At 41.1% G+C, this 24139-nt stretch overlaps 2 protein-coding genes across 5 annotated transcripts in view; one reads left to right on the top strand and one right to left on the bottom strand.

Moving 5' to 3' along the window:
* The window catches only part of srcap (Snf2-related CREBBP activator protein), a 48072-nt gene extending 38879 nt beyond the window's left edge, over window positions 1–9193 (top strand). For all 3 annotated transcript variants that reach the window (XM_084741700.1, XM_084741698.1, XM_084741699.1), the window contains 5 exons: window positions 437–551; window positions 1233–1358; window positions 1675–1851; window positions 2104–2187; window positions 2688–9193. In XM_084741700.1, coding sequence (XP_084597826.1) covers window positions 437–551; window positions 1233–1358; window positions 1675–1851; window positions 2104–2187; window positions 2688–7847 — 5662 coding nt within the window. In that variant the 3' untranslated portion in view covers window positions 7848–9193. The remainder of the gene's footprint in view (window positions 1–436; window positions 552–1232; window positions 1359–1674; window positions 1852–2103; window positions 2188–2687) is intronic.
* A 1529-nt stretch (window positions 9194–10722) lies between these two features.
* Window positions 10723–22644, bottom strand: stx4 (syntaxin 4). 2 transcript variants are annotated; one of them, XM_084741701.1, is made up of 10 exons: window positions 22432–22644; window positions 20245–20346; window positions 19358–19457; window positions 18923–18997; window positions 18775–18845; window positions 17644–17752; window positions 16215–16288; window positions 12646–12783; window positions 12448–12558; window positions 10723–11695 (listed from the first exon to the last, which is right to left on the bottom strand). In XM_084741701.1, exons 1-10 carry the CDS (start codon window positions 22459–22461, stop codon window positions 11615–11617), a joined length of 891 nt encoding a protein of 296 aa, XP_084597827.1. In that variant the 5' UTR covers window positions 22462–22644; the 3' UTR covers window positions 10723–11614. The 2 variants fall into 2 exon arrangements, with proteins under 2 accessions (XP_084597827.1, XP_084597828.1); XM_084741702.1 differs by having other exon boundaries at window positions 20245–20343.
* Window positions 22645–24139: the final 1495 nt, after the last annotated feature.

Raw genomic sequence — 24139 nt, 5'->3', positions numbered from 1 at the left:
AGACATTTTGATGCAGTTACAATAAAAAGCATGTGTAACTAATATTAATGAGGACTCAAATCCATTTAAGTCAGTCAGAAGGCTTATATCCTGCACAATTGATGACCTACACCTAAATAGAATGCAGCCAGTATTGATTATACTAGATGCATCTTTTTTTGAAAAGTCAAAATGTCCATTAAAAACATTGTGTATGTGTCCTCGCCTCAGTTGAATAACACAAATGGCAGCTAAGGACTTAGAAAGACTATAGATAGCTGGTGTATGATGAAGAAAAACGAGGACTGTGAAAGTGAGAGAAGGAGGAAATGGTGTTTGATTAAATTGTCAGTCACCTGTGTTATTTTAAAGCCACTGTATTTCCTTTATAGTTCTGATTAACTAAAACTGTGACTTTTACAACATATTAATGTGTTTTTTAAATGATCCTCTTCAGGTTGATCAGCGAGCGCACAGTGGAGGAGAACATTTTGAAGAAAGCCAATCAGAAGAGGATGCTGGGAGATATGGCTATTGAAGGAGGAAACTTTACCACTGCCTTCTTCAAACAGGTAATACCTTCTGTTTATTTATTTTACCAACAGTAGCGTCATTTTTTTCAACCTAATATCGAACTTTATGAAATTAAGATTTTGACTCATGGCCAAGGGAACCGGAAGATGAAACAATCCATCATCCAGGGATATTTTACTGGACTTTAGTTTTTAATTATGTAAAAATCTCTGGCTCATCATGTGTAAGCGCAGAGCATAAATAAAGTTAAGTACGTTAGTTTGTCTCTGGTCTTTTCCTCTCCTCTTCACATAACTGGCGTGTTAATCATGTGATGATGAATCACTGGTTCATCCACACAAACATGTTGCAGGTGTGTGTTTGATGACTGAGATGCCTGACAGACTGTAGTCACTGTTTGCACATAAAGATTTTTTTAATTGCAGAAACACAGTCTATGCCCCGTTTAATTAAACTGGTTCAGATCTACCTTCACAGTAACACCTATTATGCTGTTTGAAGTACGCCGACATTGCAAGGTTTTGTAATTAATGCACTAGATAAATTACACTATTACCATGTCCTATTAGCACTATTAGCAACTGCTCTCTTTGAGTTAATTTGTGTTTATTGTGTCAGGGCATTAAGCAGTTCAAGTGCCTCTCATTTTTGTTTTGTGTTGTTTTTTTTTTTTTTGTCGAGTTCAGAGAGCCGTGTCTCATTTTCACTTTGTTCCTCAGCAAACCATCCGAGAGCTGTTTGATATGAATGACGGGGAGAAGAGAGAGGTGGCGGTGGAGCTGTCAGTGCCTCAAGCTGAGGAGGAGGAAACTGTCAACAAACAGAGCACCACCATTCTGGAGCAGGTTAGATATGAATCTCATGGGCAATATACTCACATGTATGATTTATGTACTGAGTTTATCTTGAAATTTTGGAAAAAGTTTAATTTTAATCATTGTTTTCAAGTTAGTTTACGTATATCAAAGTATTTTTGAATCCTTTGAAATAAAATCTGTCCTTAAGATATTATTGTAGAAAAAAAGTTGGTAACAGCTGCATTTTAGGGGATTTGCTGCTGTTGAATTTCAAAACTGATCGACAGTCTCATTTTAGGTTTAAGTTAAACATGTCAAACAGTGGTGTGCAGCTAACCCGATCATCTTATAATGTTTCTCACAGGCCCTGTGTCGCGCCGAGGACGAGGAGGACATAGTGGCAGCCTCTCAGGCCAAAGCAGAGCAGGTGGCAGAACTGGCGGAGTTCAACGAGAACATACCGTTGGATGACGGAGGGGAACAAGAGGAGGTGGAGGAGCTCTCCAAAGCAGAGCAGGAAATTGCTGCTCTGGTGGAGCAGGTGAATAATCATGCCAAGCTGTAATTAAATTAATTTAATAATCCAGAATGGAACATTGGCCCTTGAAAAAAAAAGTTAATATCTGTAGCAGAAGTGATAACATTTGTGGGGCGTTGTTGCCTTTGCAGTTGTCAGAGTGAAGATGGGGGTATTTCACCAATTAATGAAACAGTTAGGATCTTGTTCTGCTGTTTATCTTCATTATATCTATATTTTGTGCTTGGTTCAATCACCATATTCTCCTTTCCCTAGCTCACTCCCATTGAACGCTACGCTATGAACTTCCTGGAAGCCTCCTTAGAGGATGTCTGCAAAGAAGAGTTGAAGCAGGCTGAGGTAACGCCACACGATAACCTTTAGTTTGAACTGAAGTAATGGATCTGTCTCTCATCAGTTCAGCTTTCTAAAAGTTTACAAACTGTGCAGCTTCTCCAACACGCCCACTCACTTGCTGAGAATCCTCTGGAAAATTACCTGCTTTTTCACACATCTGCTCACATGGACTTTGGACTAGGCAAGGTTAAATACTTACTGTCCCATGCAACTGATACAGACAGTTGTGTTCACACATACAGCCCCTCCAGGTGATGTCAACATAAGTGCAGTATATGTGTGAGAGGGGGTATAGATCCTTGCAACAATTATTCAAGTATTAAAGAGATGTTATCCTAACAGCACTACTTTTGCTTGATGTTTTATTGTAAGATGTTTAAGTATTTTGTCCAGTCCTGCAATCCTATAGAAACAAAAACATAAAAATGCTTGATATGACTTTGGGAAAACAAATTTATGTTTCTGTGAAAGTGTAAAAATCTGTTCTGCCTGTGTTTGTTTAGGAGCAAGTGGAGGCTGCCAGGAAGGGCCTGGACCAGGCCAAGGAGGAGGGCCTGAAGCTACACGCTTCATCCGATGATGACGACGACGACTTTTTGTCAACACCAGCCTCTGTAGAGCCCGCTCAGCCAGCCCCAGCCCGCCGAGGCCGCAAACCCAAGGACAAGGAAAAGATTGTCACCTCTACAAGGACTAGTGGTCGGCTGCGTGGGGCCTCGCCTGAGACGGAGCCAGAGCCTACGACCCCTAGAGAAGTGCCTGAAAGACCCCGTTGTGGTCTGAGAGGACGGGGAGCTGCCAAAGACACTGTGTCTACCACCCCGTCCCGCACAGACCATCACAAAACCTCCTCATCAACCAGAAATCAAGACTCCTCCAAATCTTCAAAAGCTTCATCTCCTGCCAGAGATCACCAGGCCGCCAAAACCAGGACTTTACCGAACCGCTCCCATTCCAGTCCAGTGCCTTCCCCTCCTACAACCTCCCCCCCTGGAGGGAAACAACAAAGTGTTGGAGAGACTGACAGCAAGAACCCCAAAGCAGGCAAAGAGGAGAAAGAGGCGGAGAATGAGAGGAGAGTGTCTGAGTCATCGCTAGAATCCAGCTGCCCAGGGGACCATCAGTCAAAAGATGAAGACCACGGCGCCATGTCTCCGCCCTCAACCAGCTCCCGGTCGCCTCGCAAGCGTCAGTCAGCAGACGGTGAAGTCCTGCGTGGCCTGGTTGAAGACTCCCCATCGGCCAAAGTCCTGCGGAAACTTCCAGGGAGGTTGGTCACGGTGGTGGAGGAGAAAGAGCCGAGAAGGAGGCGGCGGCGAGGAAGTGGCACTGGAGGTGGAGCCTCTTCAGAGGAGACGACTGCAGAGGAGAACACGGCTGGATTTGTTGATGAACCAAACAAAGACAACACATCACTGAGCCCTGAAAGCAAAGCTAAGGTTACCAAATCTCCTCAGGACCAAGACTCTACTCCAAGTCCGTCTGTGCAACCACAGCCTGTCAGAGGTTATCCACCATATTCTCCACCCCATCTCTCTCCTGACATGCCAGTGCTGAGAAATCTTCCCGTACGGCGCCGGTTGGAAACTGAATCTCGCATGGCGGCTCAGCTGGGAGAGCAACAGCAGCATCTGGGTCGAGGACGGGGAGCCAACCAGTCCAGAAAAACGGACGTACCACCAGGCAAAGACCCAACTTCAACCTCTACAGAGTCCAGTGTGAACTCTGTTGTGGCACCTTTGAAAAGAAAAAGGGGCCGGCCCCCTAAGACTCCTCCAAGGTTACCTGACTCTGACAACACAGCAACCCCTTCTGCACAGCCCACCTCACCAACTGAGGAAGGGAACCCCCCTCTGTCCCCAAAACGTAAGAGAGGTCGTCCTCGTAAAGACTCCACAACGGTGCCAGAAACTGAAGGACAGAACTCTAAAAATGAGACCGCCACTACCACTGGTGTTTCTGGTGTATCAAAAACTGATGCTAACAAAGAGCCAGCAGTCCCACCCCCTGACAAATCAGAGGCCCCCATAGCTGCTGTTACCACTACAAGTCAGGCCTCGCAGTCTACCAAAGCTGAGGTAACTGACACTAAGACTAAGGTTTCTGCGCTAAATCCAGCGCAGTCCTCCACAACAACAACAGATCAACCTTCAACTTCAGTCTCAGCTTTAGTCCAATCACCTGCTGCACCTGCACCTGAGGTTACCACACCCCTTCCTGTGGCTGCTTCCACGTCAGCCTCAGCTCCTGCTACAGTTCAAACCCAAGACCCATCATCAACCCAGGTTTCCTCTGCATCCCCTGTCACACTTTCCACGTCTGCCACTATTCCAGTCACTGCTACACCCACTACCGCAATTCCATCGCCACCTGCCAGCACCATCACATCAACTGTTCCAGGTGTTAAACCTACACCAGTGGTTTCCAAAGCTTCTAAAGCTCCTGTAGAGCCAAAACCTGTAGTTTCTACAGCAGGACCAGACTCTGCCAGAACCACCACAGCTGCAACCACTCCATCCACTGTCTCGTCATCCCCCAAGGCTGGCAAAGCAGCTCCAACACCATCAGTCCCTGCCACAACGATCACAACAGCTACTACTGCAGTATCAAAAAAAGTAAGCGTTACATCAGCAGTCACCACCACAGTTAAATCAGCCCCAACTGAAACTGCTGTAACGGACTCGCCGCAGGCCTCAGCACAGTCAGCTACAACATCTACTCCAGCGATTGTAACCTCCACCCAAGCTGCTGTCACATCTTCCCAAAAGGTTGCAACCACCGATACTACCCCAAGAACTACCCCAGCTATTACAACCTCCGCCCCAGCTACTTTAACATCTTCCCAGAAGGTTTCAACTACAGCTACTGGCTCAGCGAGTACCCCAGCTATTGTAACACCCACGCCAGCTCCTGTAACATCTTCCCAAAAGGTTTCAACTACAGATACTAACCCAACAACTACCCCAGCTATTGTCACATCCACATTAGCTCCAGTAACATCCACCCAAAAGGTTTCAACTACAGATACTAGCCCAACAACTACCCCAGCTATTGTAACGTCCACACCAACTCCTGTAACGTCCACCCAAAAGGTTTCAAGTACAGATATTAGCCCAACTACCCCAGCTATTGTAACATCCACGCCAGCTTCTGTAATATCCACCCAAAAGGTTTCATCCACAGCTACCAGCCCACCTACAGCTTCACCAAAACAAACCTCAACATCTTCTGTCACTGCAACAACTGTGACAGCAGCAGTAAAAGCTAGTCCAAGCACAGTTCCCACTGCAAGTCCAACCAAGTCTGACAATACTTCTACAACACCACCAGTAGCAACAGTGTCATCTGCTGCAAATACAGTTCCAAGGACTAATGTGACAGCTACCAAAGTCACTACCAAAACTGTATCAACCTCACCGACACCAACGACAATAGCAGCTCAAGTGGCTGCACAGGTAACATCTGTTTCAGTGGCTGGCACGTCTTCAGCAAAACCTCCTGCGGCACCTATCCCAATCTGCACTCCTTCCCCAGCTACAACATCTGCCAGTGTGACTACCACAGCCAAGGCAAAGACCGTTACAGTAACTACGTCAGCCCCGACAGAGGGAGTCCAAGTAACGACCTCTTCCAAAGAAGATACAACTTCAACTATCTCTTCCACAACTGCAGAAAAGACTGTCAAGGTCCCATCCCCAGTCACAACTTCCACAGGTGCTACTCCTGCTCCATCGTCAACAGTCACCACAGCAACATCATCTCCAGAAAAGTCCATTACAGTTGCTACCACAAACACCGCAACCACGCAAATTTCGACTACCAAAGCCATCCCCGTGCCAGCAACCACAGCTGCCACAACCAAAACAGTTGCCCCAGTGTCCGCAACACAAACCCCTGCAGTCACTTCCACACAGGTGCAAAGCTCTGCGTCCACGGATGTTTCCCAAGAGGTGTCCACACCAGCCAAGACGGAGGCCCTGCCCCAGGCACCCAAGTCTGCTCCTTCTAGTGTTTCAGCTGAGAAACAATCATCAGAGCCAACACAGAAAGCATCCAAAGGTGCCCCGCATGGGGCACCAGAAATGGCAGTAGAGGCTGTGGAAGCTGAAGCGAGGACTAGCAAGGAGGACAGTGACAAAAAGCAAGAAAGCTCGAAGTCTCAGGCGAGAAGGAGAAAGGTGGAGAGCTCGTCTGAGACCAAAGAGGCAGGAACAGATGGAGAAACACAGTCTGCCCCTCAAAAAGAAGAGTCAAAGCAACAAGCAGCAGAGCAAACCACAGAAGATCAGAAAACTCCAATCCAGAAAAGGCCTCTCAGTCGCCAGAGTAGCCAGGAGTCTGCTCGCTCCTCTTCACCATCATCTGGGTGCTCTACATCGACCCTCACCCGTCACGCTCACCACAAGAGGACTTACGAAAACAGACATCCGACAAAGAAGAGGCGAATAGACGTCACCTCAGAAGCAGCAAAGGAGGAGAACAAAGAAGAAAAGACAGAGGAAGGTAGTGAGAAGGAGGTCACCACCGCTTCTGCTCGAAAAAAGCGTTCCAGGTCTCCGTCTTCTTCCTCGGACTCTGACAACAGTGAGAGCAGGAAGGAGCACCGGCTGACTCGCTCAGCCAAGCACAGGCTACAGGATCAGGAGAGGGAAAAGGGCAACAGCCGGCAAACAAAGAAGGCTGACAGAAACGCACCAAACAACGCCAACACCTCCACAGGTGGAGAGTCTGGTAGTGATACTTCTTCTGTCAGGATCACCAGGAAGTCTGCAGGATCTCAGCCGTCACAGGACAGTAAAACTCAGACAAACAGCGCGCCCTCACAGCCTCCTGAGCCTGAAGTTCTGGGGAAGAGGTGCTCGGCACTCAATGCAGCCGCCAAGCTCCTCGCAATGAAAGGCAGGGTGGATACACCCGGCCACACCACTCGGAAAGACTCGGGGGCTAAAGCTGCCGGGACTCCTCCTGCTGCGTCCTCTTCTGACAAGAACCAAAAGAATAAAAGTAAAAGTGTGCCAGCCTCCCCTCAGAGTAACTCTGTAAACCTGACTAATAATAAAAGCAGTGGCAGCAAACCTTCAACACCCAATCAGACCAGCCGCCCTGCTCCACGCTCCACCAGACAATGCCCCGGTTCTCTGGTTCCACCCCTGGAAATGGAGTACAAGAGGTCAAAAGCAGAGGAGAAGGAAAAGGAGAGGGGGAGCAGGAAGTCATCAGCAGGAAAGGAGGGTGAGGCAGAGACACAGTCTTCATCCAGGGGCCACAGCGCCTGCAGCAGCATGAGCAGTGATGGCGAGGGTGACGGCGGGGGGCGCAGCAGCAGAAGCCGGAGCAGCAGCAACAGCAGCCAGCGTACCCACAGCATCAGCTCTCAAAACACAGAGCACAGAGAGTCCCGCGCCGCTTCATCTGGCAGCGAGCGCAGTTCGGAGCGGGCGAAGAGTAGAGACAAAAAAGACAAGCAGGGCAAGCAAAGGGAGAGTCGTCAGGACAGCAGGAGGTCTCAGAAGCTCTCGCAGGAGGTGAGCAGCAGTTCGGGAACAGAGGGGACGCCGGACAGGGTGCTGCGGAGTGTCGCGGCGCTCGCAGCGGTGCAGGCCCGGTCACCGGCTGCAAGCACCCGCTCCTCTTCTGGTCAACACCGTCACAACAAGACATGATCGGAGTGCCAAAGGGAAAAAATGGAAGCGAGAGTGTTGTTGCAGAGCACGATACGAGGGCATGTCACGACCTCCTGCTTTGTCTGCACTCCGATGAATGCAAGGGAACTGAGTGCTGCACAAGCCGGGGACCTCCCCTGCCTCTTGGGCCCTCTCCCTTTCCAATTAGAGCTGGTCCCCTCGCCAGCTCAGCCATTGTCAGCTGGGGGAAGGCTCAGGGATGCCGGACTGAGAGTCAAAAAAATGAGACGCCATCATTGTGGCGTCCGTAAACAGGCAGAGAGATGGTACAGTGGATGAATTCACTGGGACTCGAGGGGGGGACAAAGGTGCAAGAGGGTAACACAGGAAAGTTGTTAGTTCACATTATGTACTGTAATCATTAAAGACTGGAACACTCAGATCTTATGTGTTAAGATGGGATTATACAGCACCCTCTTATTAGGGTTATTAATGAAAAGTCATTTGTGTGACATTAAAAACTTTTGAGTGACCAGTTGTATTGTAAGTTGGAGGTTTTAGAAAGTTTGGTTTTGAGAATTTCGTCAGCTGTCCTGACTATTGTTTCTTTGTAGTCAGTTGATAAGTTATGCATATTTTATTATTTCTTCCAGGGTATTAGGAAGAGAACCGATCTGTCAATGTGATCTTTGCTGCACTATGCTGGAGCTTGTCTTTGCTTGGGCCCCTTTTTTTCCATGTCATTTTCTGTTCATCGGATTCATTTTTAAAAATCCAGCCTTGCATTTCTCATTTTGCACATCTGATAACGTGGCCCTCGGCTTTTGAGTACATTGTGGCGTGGTAATAAGTTTTTACATCAGCTTAAGTCAATTAATTGCTTCCCAGTACCTCACGATGTATCTCTACAGTTTGAAAATGTATTAATTAAAGTTACAAATTGTCTCGGAGACGTTACATCTTCAGACCTGGAGCAGGAAAAAATTTCAAATTCACTTTCCTAAACTTCCCGAAAGCAGTTAATGTTACGGTCCACTTTGTTATGTATTTATATCGAAAGGGCAAGTAAATGTTGAAATTAAGAGTGCCTCTCTGGCCAAATGGGTTTGAACCTCAGATTGCCTTGTGAAGCACCTGAAGCAGAGGTGTTGAGCTTCTTGTTATTTAAAAAAAACCCATCCTAACAAAACATTAAAAAAAGAAAAAAAAAATACAACCCACCCAGAAAATGTCAAGAAAAGCACCCTGTGCATCAGTGCAACCAAATTGTTTTATTATTTTTCACCTGAATTTTTTCGTCACCTTCACTTCATTGCTCTTCGTTCATGTAAAGAAAAAAAAATACCTGGACAAAATATGTGAATAAAATTACTGGTACAGTTCCAGATGACTGTAAATTGTCAATTTACTTTTGGACTTGTTGAAGCTACTTTGAGCAGAGGTGATATTCGGGGCGGGTGCGTTGGTGGGTAGTTTATGGTGATGGTCTTATTTTTGATTTGTCTCTGTTCATTTGTTGCATTCCTTTGATCCCTTGTAATTCCACATTGTTTTACTTGAAAAATTAAGACAATTACAGTTGAATAAAAAGACCAAAAATTAGTTGCCATTTTTCATTGTGTTGAAGATTTTGTTGAATTTTGGGTGAAGTTCAGGCTCATGTGATAATTTACTTTAAAAAAAAAAAATTCCGATGGGGAAACTTACAAGGTGTGAAAGTGCATTAAAGCTCTGATTATAAGGTGCAAAGTAAACAGAAAGGTCATACAGTGAAAGATAAAAGACAAAAACAAGATAATGGAACATGGCAGTATTTTATTTTAAAAACAAACCTATATTAAAATGAATGTGATGCATAATTCAACAGCTGTAATATTACACAATAGCAAAGTCACTGACCTGCCCTCCATCAGCCTTTTTCTGTTTCAAAAGGAGACGAGCGAGGAGGACTGAACAAACTTTAACATAAAAAGTTCTGGTTTATTTTTCTTTACAGATTTGTCATGTTGTGCACCACAGCACAGGTACAGTCTGTCTCTGTAAATCTGTTGTCTGGTTAGTTAACTTCACTTCTCCAGGATTTTCCTGCAGCATCAAACTTAGTGATAGTTTGGATTATCTGAAGTGGGGCTGTGTGGCGTACTGGTGTGGACAGAGTCAACAGGAAAATTTAACTTTAGGCATGTTAAAAATAAAGTGGCTCACATAAACAAAAATATCAATCAGTAGTAACAGTCCTCAACATGTCGCTGTTATACGAGCTAAAGATCACTCTGCAAAGCAACCAGACTCTACTGGCAAAACCAGTAATCATTTGTTGTTCTGGCATGACTTTGGGGTTAACTCAGATTCACCAAAGTCGCACAATAACGCAAACTAACCGACTGAAGCAGCAGTAGACCAGCAACTCCCAAGTAAAATTACCATTTTTGCCAAAGGCTGCTTTGGAGAGTGTGGATTTTGGCTCATATAACAGCGGTTTCAAATCTGACAGCAATGTAAAGTGGGTAGAATATTCTAAATGTAGCATAAACTAATATTGATTTTTTTTTTTTAGGTGGCTAAATAGGTTTTGCTGCTGACCCTGTCCACTGCCTGTCCTCATAAACCTCCCTTCAAACAATCCAGACTATTCCTTTAACACATCACTGCGAGATTTTCCCGTAGAATTAAACTTAAGTTCATAAACTAACAAAACAAATAAAGGCTTTGCACAATGTGACAAACAAGTGAAGAAAAATAAGTCTTACGAGGGTATATGTACGTGTCAGGCAAAGACGCACACAGCGATGTGAAGTCAAACATGTATAAACAGAATTAAAAACTCACTCCATCCCTTCTTGACAAAATGTTAGTGCACGACATCACATTCTCATCTTGAGCTGTTCACATGGACATACAGGAGAAGGCACCATTTTGAAAAACAAATTAAAAGATTTCATCATGTGTTTGTTGCAGAACTTTCCTCGTAGCAGCTTACACAACATTGTTCAAATCATAAATACAAACCGGTAGGACAAATAAAAGTGGGCCTTGGGCCTTTTTATTGCAGTGTGGAGACACCTTTGCAAAATAAAAATAAAAGAGGGGGCTGTTATTTCACAAAAAAAACAAAAAACAAAATCTATTTACAGTTGTTACATGTAGGCAGTTTGAAAACTTTCAAGTTTTAAAATCATCTGCATAAAGAATCACCAGCAATATAGGTTATGTACAATTATATTAGTCTATTTACTATATATGCCTATAAAAGAAAGCCCTACTCTGTCACAATTGTTATTTTTGTCTCCAATTCATCCAGAAACAACAACTTAACAAGATTCAACGCACAGTTTTTCCTGAGTACAGTATGATCAGCGCCAGTGTTGGGTTTCAATACTGCATTGTGCTTTGCTCAAGGCCACTTATTTCCTCTTTTTTTTTTTTTCATGTAGCAGGGGAAGGGGCACTGACGTAACAGTTCACAAATTGTCCTGGTGTTTGCACCAGTATCTGACTGGGAGGGGTTTCCATAAACCAGCAGCTCTACCTCGTGAGTGGAAGTGGAAATTCAGGCGAGATTGTAGTCATGTGTGAGTTAAGACAACAGAGAGCACGTCTCTTCTTTAAAACAAAAGACCCATTAGGAGGACATGCAGGTTAGAGGAATATGAATTTGAAATGTGGAAAAAAAAGCAGAGGGATGATAACTGACGTAATCCACCCGTACATCCTGTGGGCTGAAAACTATTTACATAAAAGTGGACTTGTGAACCCAGAATGTGCTTCTGCGAAACGAATCTACAGCCAACTCACACTGTCTGCTGTTAGGAGCCGAAGGTGGTGACCAATGAGATGACTAGGATGAGGATGAGGATGGCCACACAGATCGCGATCCAAATCTTTTTCTGCAGTGGAAGAAGAGAGACAGAAAGACCAATTAACACACAAGCGAAATGAATCAGCTGCAAACTTAAAGCTTAATTTATTTATTTTTCAACCTGGACCATATTTTCCTCATGTTTCTGTGTCTAAGTCACTGACAGGGACAAAAATCTTTAGATCTTTATTAGTTTCATACCCAACTGTTGTTAATGACTGATAAAAAATTGTGGGGTGGAGGAGAGGGCTGAATTTGTTTTGGCTTCTGAATGGGAAGCCTGCCAGAAAGAGTTTGGGAACCACTATTTTAGTTCAGATGTAAAAGTAAACTGGGCCTACATATTTTCCAAACATATTCCCATATGTTCTGAACACTTTAAAACACCTTTTCCTGCTTTAACCTTATTATATTTCCCAGGAAATGGTAAATGGTTTGCATGGACATTCCTGGGAATCCCATTTCTGAGGATTAAACGCTCGTCGGGATCCTCCATAATGTCAGACACGTGATAATGTGCAATCGTCCATAAGGACTCCACTGCAGCGGTCTCGCTCAAACCTGGACCAGTTTCAAAACACGCCGTCTCTATTAGTCACTTAGCCACAAAACATGGAAAACTCTAGTCCAGGAAGTGTGAGCCACTGGAATCAGTTAAAGGAAGGAAAAGCTATTTGGTTTTAGAGGACGGGCAGCGGTGGAACCGAGCCCACTACAGGTTTTCCAGTAAAGTGTCTGTTTCATGGTGTCTTAAATATCTCATGTGAAACCAGACTGTACCTTGCGTGCTTTCTGCTGATATGTAACAGCTTTCCCTGTGTTTTCCTTGGCTTTCTCCACGTAGTCGGAAGACTGTTTGATGTTGTTTTCGATCCGGTTGACCATCTCCCCCTGCAGGAGGCAAAAAGATCACAATTCAGACGCTCCTCGAATCCCAAACGAGCCTCAAGAGACTTTCTCAGCCTGCGCTTTTTTTACCTGAGCCTCCACCTCCATGGCGAGGTACTGGAACATGTCGTGCAGGTCTCTGATGCTCCTCTCCAGCTTCATGATCTCATCGTGCCGGGACTCGATCTCGTTCAGAGCCTGCTTTGTCGCTTTAGCATCGATCAGGATCTGAATATCACAGTATGGATGTTTATTAGGTGAATCAAGGTCGACAGAAAAATCTGCCAACAGTCACAAGGTTTCAGGGTTTCATCTACGACCAGCGGTGGAACAGTAAAAGCACCAATCATGTAAAAATACTTAATTACAAGTAAATCAAGTAAAAACATCAGTTCAATGTCCCAGCCTAAGGGTCGGGTCCCTCCTAAGGATCACCAGATAAATGTGAGGTGGTGAGGAGATGATTAACGGGAGAAGAAAGAAGAAAAAAACAAGTTTGATATTGTATTTTTTCTCTTTTCTCTATTTTTTGCTGTTTTTCTTGACATTTAAATGAAACAGTTTGAGTAGTTTGTAGAAATGTCTCTGTAGGGTTTCTACACCTTTTCTCAAGCACTTTTCACACATTGTCAAGGTGCATTTTCAAGCTTTTCCAGCATCTTACAGTCTTGGTAAATTATATTTTTACATACATACTAGAGATGCACAATCCACAATTCAAATACCTGAATTTAGATATCTACTGATACGGAAACATTCAAACATTATCAGCTGCCGTCTTTCTTTTCTGAGTGCAGACGTGCTGAGGACTGTTACTACGTCACTCAGACAATTATTTTCGCAGTCGATTAAACAGCTGATTATTTTCTCGATTCGTGGATTAAGTTATTTGCTATAAAATGTCAGAAAATGGTGAAACATGGCGATCAGCCCAAGGTGACGTCCTCAAATGTCAATATTCAATTTACTTGTCATAAAGGAGTAAAGAAACCAGGAAATATTCACATTTCAGAAGCTGAAATCAGAGAGTTTTGACTTCCTTTCCCAAAAAACAACTCAAACATCTTAACTGATTATCAGAAGAGTTGGCGATTGATTTAATAATCAATTCTGTAAGAAGCCAAAGAACCAAAGACAGTCTGTAGGCCCATCATAGGTGTTTTTAAGGAATGTCATGACCACATTCTTTTGTCACCAATAAGGATTATTGATCATTACTTTGTTTTGTTACAGCGGCTGTTAAAGTGCTATTACAGGTCAACTGACTGCTTTGTAGTGAACTGGGAAATCCACCAGGTGGCAGCGTAAGCTTGGCTATAAATGCTGTGTGACTGTACACACAAAAAGTAAAACTTTGGTTTATTTTCCGGTCAACAACATGCTTTTACTAAGTTTGTTCAATCAACAGAGCAGTGAAGAACTCATGAGGAGTGATGCAGTTTAGGCTTCAGGGAACGCGTGGAGCTCCTGGTCAGTAAAGGAAGTGAGAAGTGGAACCACACACCACAAACACACACACGGTTGTTCCTCTCAGCCACATTCACAGATGTGTTTGACCACAGGTGAGAAAAAGTAGCTTCCTCTCAGGGCTTTAAAATCCTCGTTTACTAAATGATCTCGGGCCTGAACACAGAGCAGGTTTACTCCCTGACTTAAAAACAAATGGAGGTGAAGCAGCTTTTAGTTTCTCTGCTCCACACCTGAGGAACAAACTTCCTGAATACCTGAGGTCGGCTGAAACCGTCAGCTCATTTAAAACTGGATTTACAGCGTTACTTTTTACTGCAGCTTTACAGTAAAGTAGATACACGACTTCTTGTTGAGATAATCTGTAGCTATCACGTTTATATTTGTTTGCTTTTGTTTTCGTGTTTTTAAATGCACTTTCTGAAATGTTTTAACTGTCTAACAGGTTGCTTTTGTCTTTTGTTTTTATGGTCTTTTATAGACAGGGTCGGGGAGTAACTGAGTATATATATATATATATATATACTGAGGATATATATAGTGCACGAGTTGTGAGTTTTTAAATGGATGTTTTACTGTTCAAAGTTTTAATCTGTAGAGTAACTAGTAACTAGAGCGGTTTGTCTGGTGCCTCCAGGGTTCTCCAAGTTCAATTTAAGACCTTTTTAATACCTCTTAGAAATTCATGCCCATAATGGTAGAAGTATTAAAGATATAAAGGAGCATCAGCGCGGATTTAAGCCCTAGAAAACTTGAATTTGGTAAATCATTATAATACTAACATTCATCCTGCCTACAGGGATCAACCCACTCAGATTTTGGATTCTTATACTTTAAAAACTAGAACTGAATATTTTAAATATAACCAAATGGTTCTAGAGCAGCAACAGCTAATGTTTACAACAGCAAAATACTGAGTGAAGTTGAATGAAGAACACTGGTCATTATGTTCATCCTGTCCTCTGATGTGATTCACTTCCTGCAGGTACTGCCGGCTCATCGAACAGGAAGTTCATCAGAAAGTGACACATTTTAAAGATTTATGGCAAACTAAGCAAAACCAGACGACATGTAGACAGCTTTCATTTTAACTTGTAACAACTGGCAGTCGCTGTACTTGTGAAAAAACAAAGCGGGTGGACAAGAGACAGAGAGACAGAGACAGAGAGACAGAGCAGATGACGTGTCGTTACGACCATGTTCACATACGTAGAACAGGTGTGTTGATAAAGTACTGACTGTCATCAACTTCAACTTATTTTGATTTTACCATTTCCTCACTGAGGCTTTTCTGCTCTTCACTGACTCCATGTGACACTGTGTGTGTGTGTGTGTGTGTGTGTGTGTGTGTGTGTGTGTGTGTGTGTGTGTGTGTGTGTGTGTGTGTGTGTAGCAGCTTATGACTTTACCAGATTTATATAATCCTATGGAAGTACAAGAAAAAAATACATTTTTTTACTTTAAATTCAAGAGTTTTGAATTGAATATTTTTTATTGCTTTTCAGACCCTGTGGGAAACCTGGGATGAATAAATGAAGTGAAGTAAAAAGTTCAATACTTCACTCTAAAATGTAATGGAGTAGAAGTAAAAATTTAGATAAAATGGACTTGAATAAATGGACTTAGTTACTTTCCACCACTGTCTATGACAGAATGCACATCAAAGGGATAGTTCACCCAAAAATGAAAATTCAGTCATTATCTTCTTACTCTCAAAACTGGTCACCATTCACTTATATTGTTTGGGAGATTCTGCTCCGTTGTTTTTTCCTGTGGAAAAACCAGCAGTGTTTTGTGGACTAACAAACTAAACCTGACCTTCATTCAGCATGAGGGTGAGCAGATGACTGAATTTTCTTTTTTTGGGGGTGAACTATCCCTTTAAAAGCCAGCAGGATTCTTCACACTACGAGCTACTGAAACACTAAAGGCTTCTCTAAGGGGCTGCACGTGATTTTCTGTTACACGCTTACCAAATCTGTGGTCCGATTTGAGCGACAAGAGAGGCCACAAGAGAGCAAACCTGTCATCATTTCATACATGAAGCTTCAAGTCACTCCTGCGTCTACAAGACTGGTTCCAGATGGTGGTTGATGGAAAACATCTGTGACTGTCACTGTGTGCAGCGCTGTGTGGCAGCGCGTTTTGTGGTTTCACGTTTGACGGCCTCGTCTCATCTTGCATGTACTCACATTTTGGGTGAAAACGTCCGTCTGCCCGCTCTCGAGCATCGTATCCAGCTCTTCATCCGTCACGTTGGAACCAGCTACGAAGTGAGAAGTACTTTACATCAGACGTTCATGTTTTGAGAAATGTTGCAGGAGAGAAACTGAAAATAAAAGTTCAGCCTGAGTTGAAATTATAAGAAGACCTTCAGTCTTCCTCCACCTGTTCTGTGAAGCGTGATGTGTTTTCTCTCTGTAGTTGAACTGATTCAAATAAACTACAATGTCAGGCTGCAGCTGATGATTACTTTCATTACTGATTACTCTGGCAACTGTTTTATTCATTAATTGTTTCAGTTATAAAACATCAGAAAACAGTGACAGTGTCCGTAACAATATCCTTAAAGAACGTCAATAAGTGTCTCGTAATTTTAAACTAACTGTCCAAAACCCAAAATATTCATTTTACTGTAACGAGGAACAACAAACTCTCGCACTGGAGAACCTCGAAGCATCAAATGTTGGGTGTTTTTTAAACCAGCGTTCCAATCCTGGTCCTCAGGGCCAACTGCCCTGCATGTTTTAGGTGTTTCCCTGCTCAAACACACCTGATTGAACTGAGCAGGTTGTTATCAGGCGTCTGCAGAGGCTCGACGAGCAGCTGATGTGCTCAATATGGGTGTTTAAAGCGTGCATAGTAGAAAGTGAGGCAGAAAAAGGAGAGGACATGTGACAGTTGTCATGAGACGTGATGACTCAACCTACACTGTCTTACAAAGGAAAAAGGCAGCAACTTCCCAGAGTGCAGAACTGAGAAAAATGAAATTACAGTTTTCTTGTTGTTGAGCCAAAATTGTTGCAGGCAGCTAATTGTATACGTGGTAATTTTATAGCTTTATATCAGCTTATTCTTTCTATGAATTAATAATATTTAGAAGTGAGTGCATTCTGCTTTAGCAGAGCTGAACAAAAAATATTGGGTCATACCAAAGCAAGAGGCAGCAACTTCCATAATTACTTTCATTCATGTTATTGTTCTGCTTTAAAAAGCAGAACAATGGAAATATGATAAAACCCTTAGTCTGATAATATTTTTCTATATTGTTGTTATATATGGTAGTATAATGCAGACATTTGACATATTTCTTTATTTTCAGTACAGTAATTGAAGTTACGCTGGTTTGCTGTGGTTCCTCTACGGCTTTTTGCAGTTAGTGTAATTTCAATCCTCTATTTTCTCCAAAATAAAACACATTTGAGAGAAGATATTTGTCCACATGACAAAGGATGACCTTCAATGTCAATGAAGTTGCTGCATTTTTCTCCTGTAGGGCAATACGGTCAAGCAGCGATTAGGGAAGTGATCGGTGCAGCTGTGATCTCCCTGCAGAGGACCGCACACCACAAACCCCGAACCAGCAGACAAACAAATCACAGCCGAGCTTCTTGTACTCACTGATCTTAAGTTGCCTCTGTATTCGCTCCACGTTGCGGTCTCTGTACTGGGCCTGGATGGTGTTACAGTGACCCATCAGCTCCACAAACTCCTTGGACAGGACGCCGTGCTGGAGGGAAGGAAAGAATTCGGTCACTTTACTGCAGTTTTACTGTGTGGCAGCTGAACCTGAAGTCAAGGATAAAAGTGCAAACACAAGCAACTTAACTCATTTATCAATAACATGATATGTACAAATTCTTCTGTCTTGATCTGTGTTTTTGGTCACTATATGAATATAAACTCAATTGTCAGTTTATTAGGTACAGCCAGCTAAAACTAATACACTCTAATATAACAGTCGTGCAATAAATCCTCCCTTCATGAAGGTTATAACGTTCAGTTTTTGCTGAAAGTTTTAGAGCGGTGTTCAACAGCACCACAAACTACACCCTCCAACACAATCAAACACTTGAATGAAAACATCTTTATAAGCTTGTTTGCATAGGACTAGTATTACCAGGGGACCTCGTGACTTAGAAACTGCCCCCCACATCTGTGTTTCATGCAGCATGTAATACTGGTCCCATGTGAATGGGGCTTAAAACAGTTCAATCCAATTCTGAACATAAATGTAGGATTTACTGCAGGACTGTTTTATTAAGCCCCAGTATCACCTGGGGACCTCTACTAATCTGTAATTGTGGACGTCGTCCGTGTCCGTAATTTGCAAAGTAAAACTTCTGCTGCACATTTCCTGCTATATTTCGTCAAACAAAGAGGTCATGTGAAAATATTAGTTCCAGGTGAATCAGCATCTCTGTGATTTTGTTTGGTCGTTTTGTTTTTATTTAGGTGAGCATGCGCAGACTGAGTACAGATACTCTGACTCTGTGGCATATTTACAGGATAAGTGAAAATATCGTGAAACCAGCTTTTTCAAAGTCACTGAAATTTATTTCACAATGATCTGTTTCAGTTTACAAAAGACATTTTTTTCCTGAGTGAGTTATGAGTGAAATAAAACAGCTGCAGCTATGGAGGATTTTTTATTTACGCGAGGTCTAACGGGACGATGGAAATTTAAAATTAAATCTACAAATAATATCCTTCAAGTTATTACAACTTCAGACGAGGAAGTAAAGAGTCAACCTGGGTCCGCTGCATCCGAATGTTTATGGGCACATAGTTTCCATCCTCCTCTCCCTTCTTTGATTCAATACCTGTGGAAACATAAACGATGAGTTTCAACAAAACAAAAACAAACACAGTGTTCCACTTGTTCTCCCTCAGTACTCACTCTTCAGTTTTCTCTGGATCTGACCCGCCAGCGTTTTGATCTCCTCTCGGAGGGTCTGGAGCTCTTTCTTCATACCTGACAAGAGAAGACAACAACATACTCAGAACATGAAGTCAGACATGTTTCAAACGGTCTGAATGTCCCATCTGTCAGGCATGTTTTGCACTTCATGTACAACTGCTTTTATATGAATGTGTCCCAGATTTTATTGTATATTCTTATAAATGCACATCTTTCTCCTCAACTGTATATTTTATTTTTTATTGGTATTCTTCTGTATTTTTGTCGAGTCACTGTTTTCTTGTTGTTTTTTTAAATGAAGTATCCTAACCAAAGTTTTCCACATTATACTACTTGTATAATAAATCTGCTATGACAATAAACATCTTGAATCTTGAATTTGGACCAACTGATGGCCTAAATAAACAGACTCACTCTCCTCTGGCAGTGCCACACCCAGCACAGTTTTCTGCTTGTTCTCAAGCTCAGACACCATCTTTTTGAGACTTTGCAGCCCCTCGTGAATTTCTTGCGCCTAAGAGCGGGAGAGAAGTTTTAAATTTATAGGCAGAAACATACATAAAAGTTAACACATCAACAGGAAATTAAACCACAACAATTTTTCTGTATAACTTAATAATTTACCTTATCTTTTAACCAAATATGTCAAACAAGCAAACTTAAGTCAACAAACTGGTCTCTGGGAACTTGTAAAGGACATTTTGACATGTTTTTAACATTTTTTAGCTTAAACAATTCAAATAATTTGCTCAATTAACTGATAAACAATTTGATCTTTGGCAAAAAATAGCATCACAATTACGTGAAACCCAACACGATAATGTCTCCAAATTGCTTGCTTTGTCCAACCAATTACACGAAACCCAAAAATATTCAATCCCCTATCACAGAGGACTAATAAAAACTAGCTCATATTCTCATTTGAGGAGTCAGAACCGGTGCATTTTGGCCATTTTTGCAGAGAAAATGACTCATACAAATCATGGATTAAGACTTCATCATGGCTGCCCAGTACAAGGACACTGGGATTAGCAGAGACAGAGATGTTGACAAAACAAAACTTAGAAAGCTGAAAAAGTATCAGACAAAAGTAAGTCAATTTCTTCGTCTTGAAGCATCAGCATTAACCCTTTCCTCATTTTAACAATGTAAACAAACATGACGCTTCTCATTCAAATGACTTTTCTCTTTCTATGTAGAAAAGATAGATCTGTAATTTTAGGCATAAACGTACAGACAATACCAACTGGTCTCAGGTAATCTGTCACCTATAAGTTGTATATAATTAAGAGAAACTTCACCTTTTTAAAGAAGGCTTCATTCTCTTTCTCCTCTTTGGCTGAAGAGGTTCCAGGTTTAATCACCAGAGCTTTGCTCTCATCGTCGTCTGAATCCTCGGCCTTCTGCAGTCACGTTGACAAAATAAACAAAGAAAATACAGTGAGTGCTTCCTCTAGTCTAACGATCTGTACATCTTTTTTTCCAACCACATTTTATTTGTATTTTCCCAACAAGAAACATACATCATCAACAGCTTGATGCCAGAAATCCGTACATTATATTACATCAATTATGATAAGCAGTAGAAGTAAGAGTAGGAGTCTTGATAAAATCTTAATGATACCCATCTTTATATCTGACAGAATACTAATAAAATTAAATAATTAGCTACATAGTTTATAAATTATAATTTAGTAAAGCCTACATTTTGATCTTTCATGACTATCAATATATGGTTCCCATTACAGCTGCACAAATTATTGCAGTATCACTGAAATCCAAATACAGCCAAGTGCAATATACAAATCACAGAAACAGAACCAAATCACAATTTTTTGAAAAGGACAAAAACTGAGAAAACATCATTATAATGAAGTACTGTAGTGTTGCATAGATGCCCTGACCTAAACATCTTGGGTTTTTTTTCTTCAGTATATTTGTGTAACACTAATTATATGATATATCACACAGTGTCAGTCAAAATAATCACCATATGACTTTTTTTCACCATATTGTGCAGCCCTGCTTCCCATATATTGAACAAAATCTTTCCATTTGCCTTTAGAAGCGCAAGGTAATCTTTCCAGACTGACAAAACATGAAAAGTCTCTTATCTACATTTCCAAAGTGGTGCATCCATATTTTTCCAACACAGTGCAATAACCCTCCTAACCTGAACTAGTCCAAAGTCCAGAAGTTTAATCTGTTTCGATGCTTCTATTAAATCCTTTGAATATCTTCCAAGTACATGGATTTTTACATTTGAAGGGACACTGGTATTACACATCTCTGACCAACATTTTATAACTTCCTGCCAGACATTTTAGATCTCTGAACATTTCCATAGACGATGCCTATTCTCAGTACTAAATTAGAGGCCCATAGGCCAAATTCAGTCCTTTCACAACCTCAATCTGACCCTTCAATCATTTGTAATATGTGAAAAAGCAGATCATTGTGATTTTATTTAAATAACCTGCTAACATTCTAAGTATTAATAGGCTAATTATCTGATTCATTGGTTATGTATATTGTTAAACAACAACACACTTATTATTTTAAACAGTTTGTACTCAGGACGTTTCAAAGGGAATTTAGGAGAGTCAGACTGAATGAAAAAAGATCTTAAAGGCAATATTTTGTTTATTAAAACAACAAACTACTTCTACTCAAGGATTACAAAGGTGCTTAGTTTCTTCTGTACTTTTGAACGTGATGTATCTTGTCTAAATTGTGTAAACTAATAAATTGAAGGGAAAAAACAACTTCACAGGACAGCCAAAAGAATTGCAAATATTCAGCCCCTTGACACTTTCCATTTTAAAAACATCTGGCCCTTCTAGAAAAACGTAATTGAATAAGGCTGATAGATCAAACATCTGATAGATTAACAGACATAAAATATAGTTTGAGCAATATACATTCTCATCAAGCACTTATGTTTATATTTAAGCAATCTTGAACTTGTCGTCTCTTTTAATCATGCATAATCTTACCTGTCTCATAAATGTATAATTTTACCCTCTAAATTTACCAGAGTTTTGCCCTCAAGCCTTGCTAAAGGTGGTACATACATGATCTGTTTATATTTTGATAACATGTAGCGTATTCACTATAAATATTTGAATACGTGTTTCTTAAGGATTTGACATCTTTTATATAATTAGCCAAACTAAAGTCCGTTTACATAAAAGGTCTTTGCATTTTCTGCACAACAAACTTGATCATGAGCCCCAGCAGCCGTGCCCTGTCCCCGGCCTGACATGGAGAGAAGGGCTGGAACGGAAGTTGGAAATAAAATGTCCCTATAGTTGAGCATTCAGATACACAACCCGTTAAACAACGCTATTTTAACGAGTTTTGTTGGTTTACTTTCGTGGTCAAAGTTGTCACGGTAGAGCATTAATGTTAGCCAGACAAATGGGACTTGGCTAAGTTAGCAGGTTAGCGAGCTAATGCTAACGTTAGCCGTTTACTTTCAGACTCACATTTCCTAATTCTTTCGTTCGGTCCCGCATTTTTCAGGGCGAAGCAGCCGGTCAGGTGTCAGGAACGCTGCGACTCTACGGTGAGGAAGGTGAAGCTGTTCCCAAGCAGAGAAACTAACTGGAAAAGCTGTAAACTTTGCTCTAATGTCATTCAACAAGTAAACTCCAGTACACTAACACTTCTTCTTCCGGTGCTCATCAAAACACTGAACGGTGACTCATCAGCGCCCTGTGGCGGCAGCGGCGTGCAACTGCAGAGGCCAGATTTCACATGTTTACAATTATTCATTGTTTATTTACTATTATAAAATTATAATTGGTTGGAAATGTTTATATAATTCATGGTGTTTTTGTAACAGCTTCATCCCTTCCTTAAATAATAAATTCTATGGGATGGGAAAATTTATTTATTGATGTATAGCTTTAAATCAATCAATCATCAATTTTGAAAGCATCAAGTCTAAAAACTATTGATATCAGCATTGAGAAAATTCCACAATAAAAAAAAACACAACTTCAAAAGTGAAACTGTAGACTACCTCTATTTATTAATATTTTGTATTGTTTTTCTGCAAGTTTTTCAGATTTTTTTTTACTTGTAATTTTATAATTGAATTTTTTGTTTATTTCTGATTGTGCGCAACATTTTGTGTTGTCTAGTTTCAGTGTTGGTTGTAATTTAGTGTATTGTTTATTTATATGTATTATATTTGCTGCCGTTGGTCTTTCGCTGTGTTATTTTGAATGTAAGTTGCCTCATCTCATTGTTGACTTCTTCTGGTGGGAAGATTATAATAGACTTGGGTTGTGGTTTAGAAAGAGCATTTTTGATCCGAGCACAACAACTATTAATTATCTGCTCTTTAACCACAACACACACATGCGCTTAGAAATGTTGTGTCCTTAAAATAACTTGATTACTACTCAGTATAAATAAAATATGGTGAAACTGTTTTGCCCAATGAAATGTTTTAGGGCTGAAACTAACAATTATGTTCATCATTGATAAATTGTTCGATTATTTTCTCAATTAATTGATTAGTTGTTTGTTTAAAATCTTTTTTTTTTTGTATCCAGATTACATAATCTAGTAATCTGTTACTCCCTGCGTTTGGTGAAGATGAACTTATTTTAACTACTTAATAAACTTTTGTGTAGTTTAATCTATAAAATGCTTCATATTTTACTTTCTGATCATATATTTGGGATTGAACCTTTTTCAGTCATTTTTTTTTAATTTATTTTCATCTTTTAACAAACACTCCAGAATGAGTACACAAACAAGACAGTAAGGACAGGATGAAATGATAATAATAAGAGACTAATGGGGAGAACAATAATGCAAAACAAAACAAACATTAAAAAACAAAATAAGTGGCTTTAAATAAAAAGAGAGAACTAAACAAAAAAACGTTTTTTTTAAAGAAACTTTTACTCTGAAACGTAAAGTACGTTTTATTTTGAAAAGTATCAACTGTAAACATATACGTGCAGCAGAGTACAATAAAATTTCCCCTGCGAAAGTAACATAACATGGAAATAGTTCAGTGTACTTCATTACACTTCTTGAGTAAATGTACTTAGTTACAATCAAACACTGGAAATGAAATGCAGTCAGACCTTTCCTTACAGCAGCTGTATTGATATGAAATAGATAAACAGGTGTTACCGGTCAAACTAATTAAAATATTTTTCTATTTAATGTTGC

Source organism: Lutjanus erythropterus, chromosome 17 (genome assembly GCF_056507025.1).
Source record: "Lutjanus erythropterus isolate fLutEry1 chromosome 17, fLutEry1.hap2, whole genome shotgun sequence".
Taxonomy (NCBI): Eukaryota; Metazoa; Chordata; class Actinopteri; order Lutjaniformes; family Lutjanidae; genus Lutjanus; species Lutjanus erythropterus.
The sequence above is the reverse complement of the archived record's forward strand: the minus strand, read 5'-3'. Positions and strand labels throughout refer to the sequence as shown.

Excerpts from the sequence above, each read along its gene's own strand:
- stx4 (XM_084741701.1), bottom strand. The coding sequence starts at position 22,461 with ATGCGGGACCGAACGAAAGAATTAGGAAAT. Across the intron at positions 19,458-20,244 it reads ATGAAGCCTTCTTTAAAAAG|GCGCAAGAAATTCACGAGGG; the intron begins GTGAAGTTTCTC and ends TCCCGCTCTTAG. Across the intron at positions 16,289-17,643 it reads ACAGAGGCAACTTAAGATCA|CTGGTTCCAACGTGACGGAT; the intron begins GTGAGTACAAGA and ends CTCACTTCGTAG.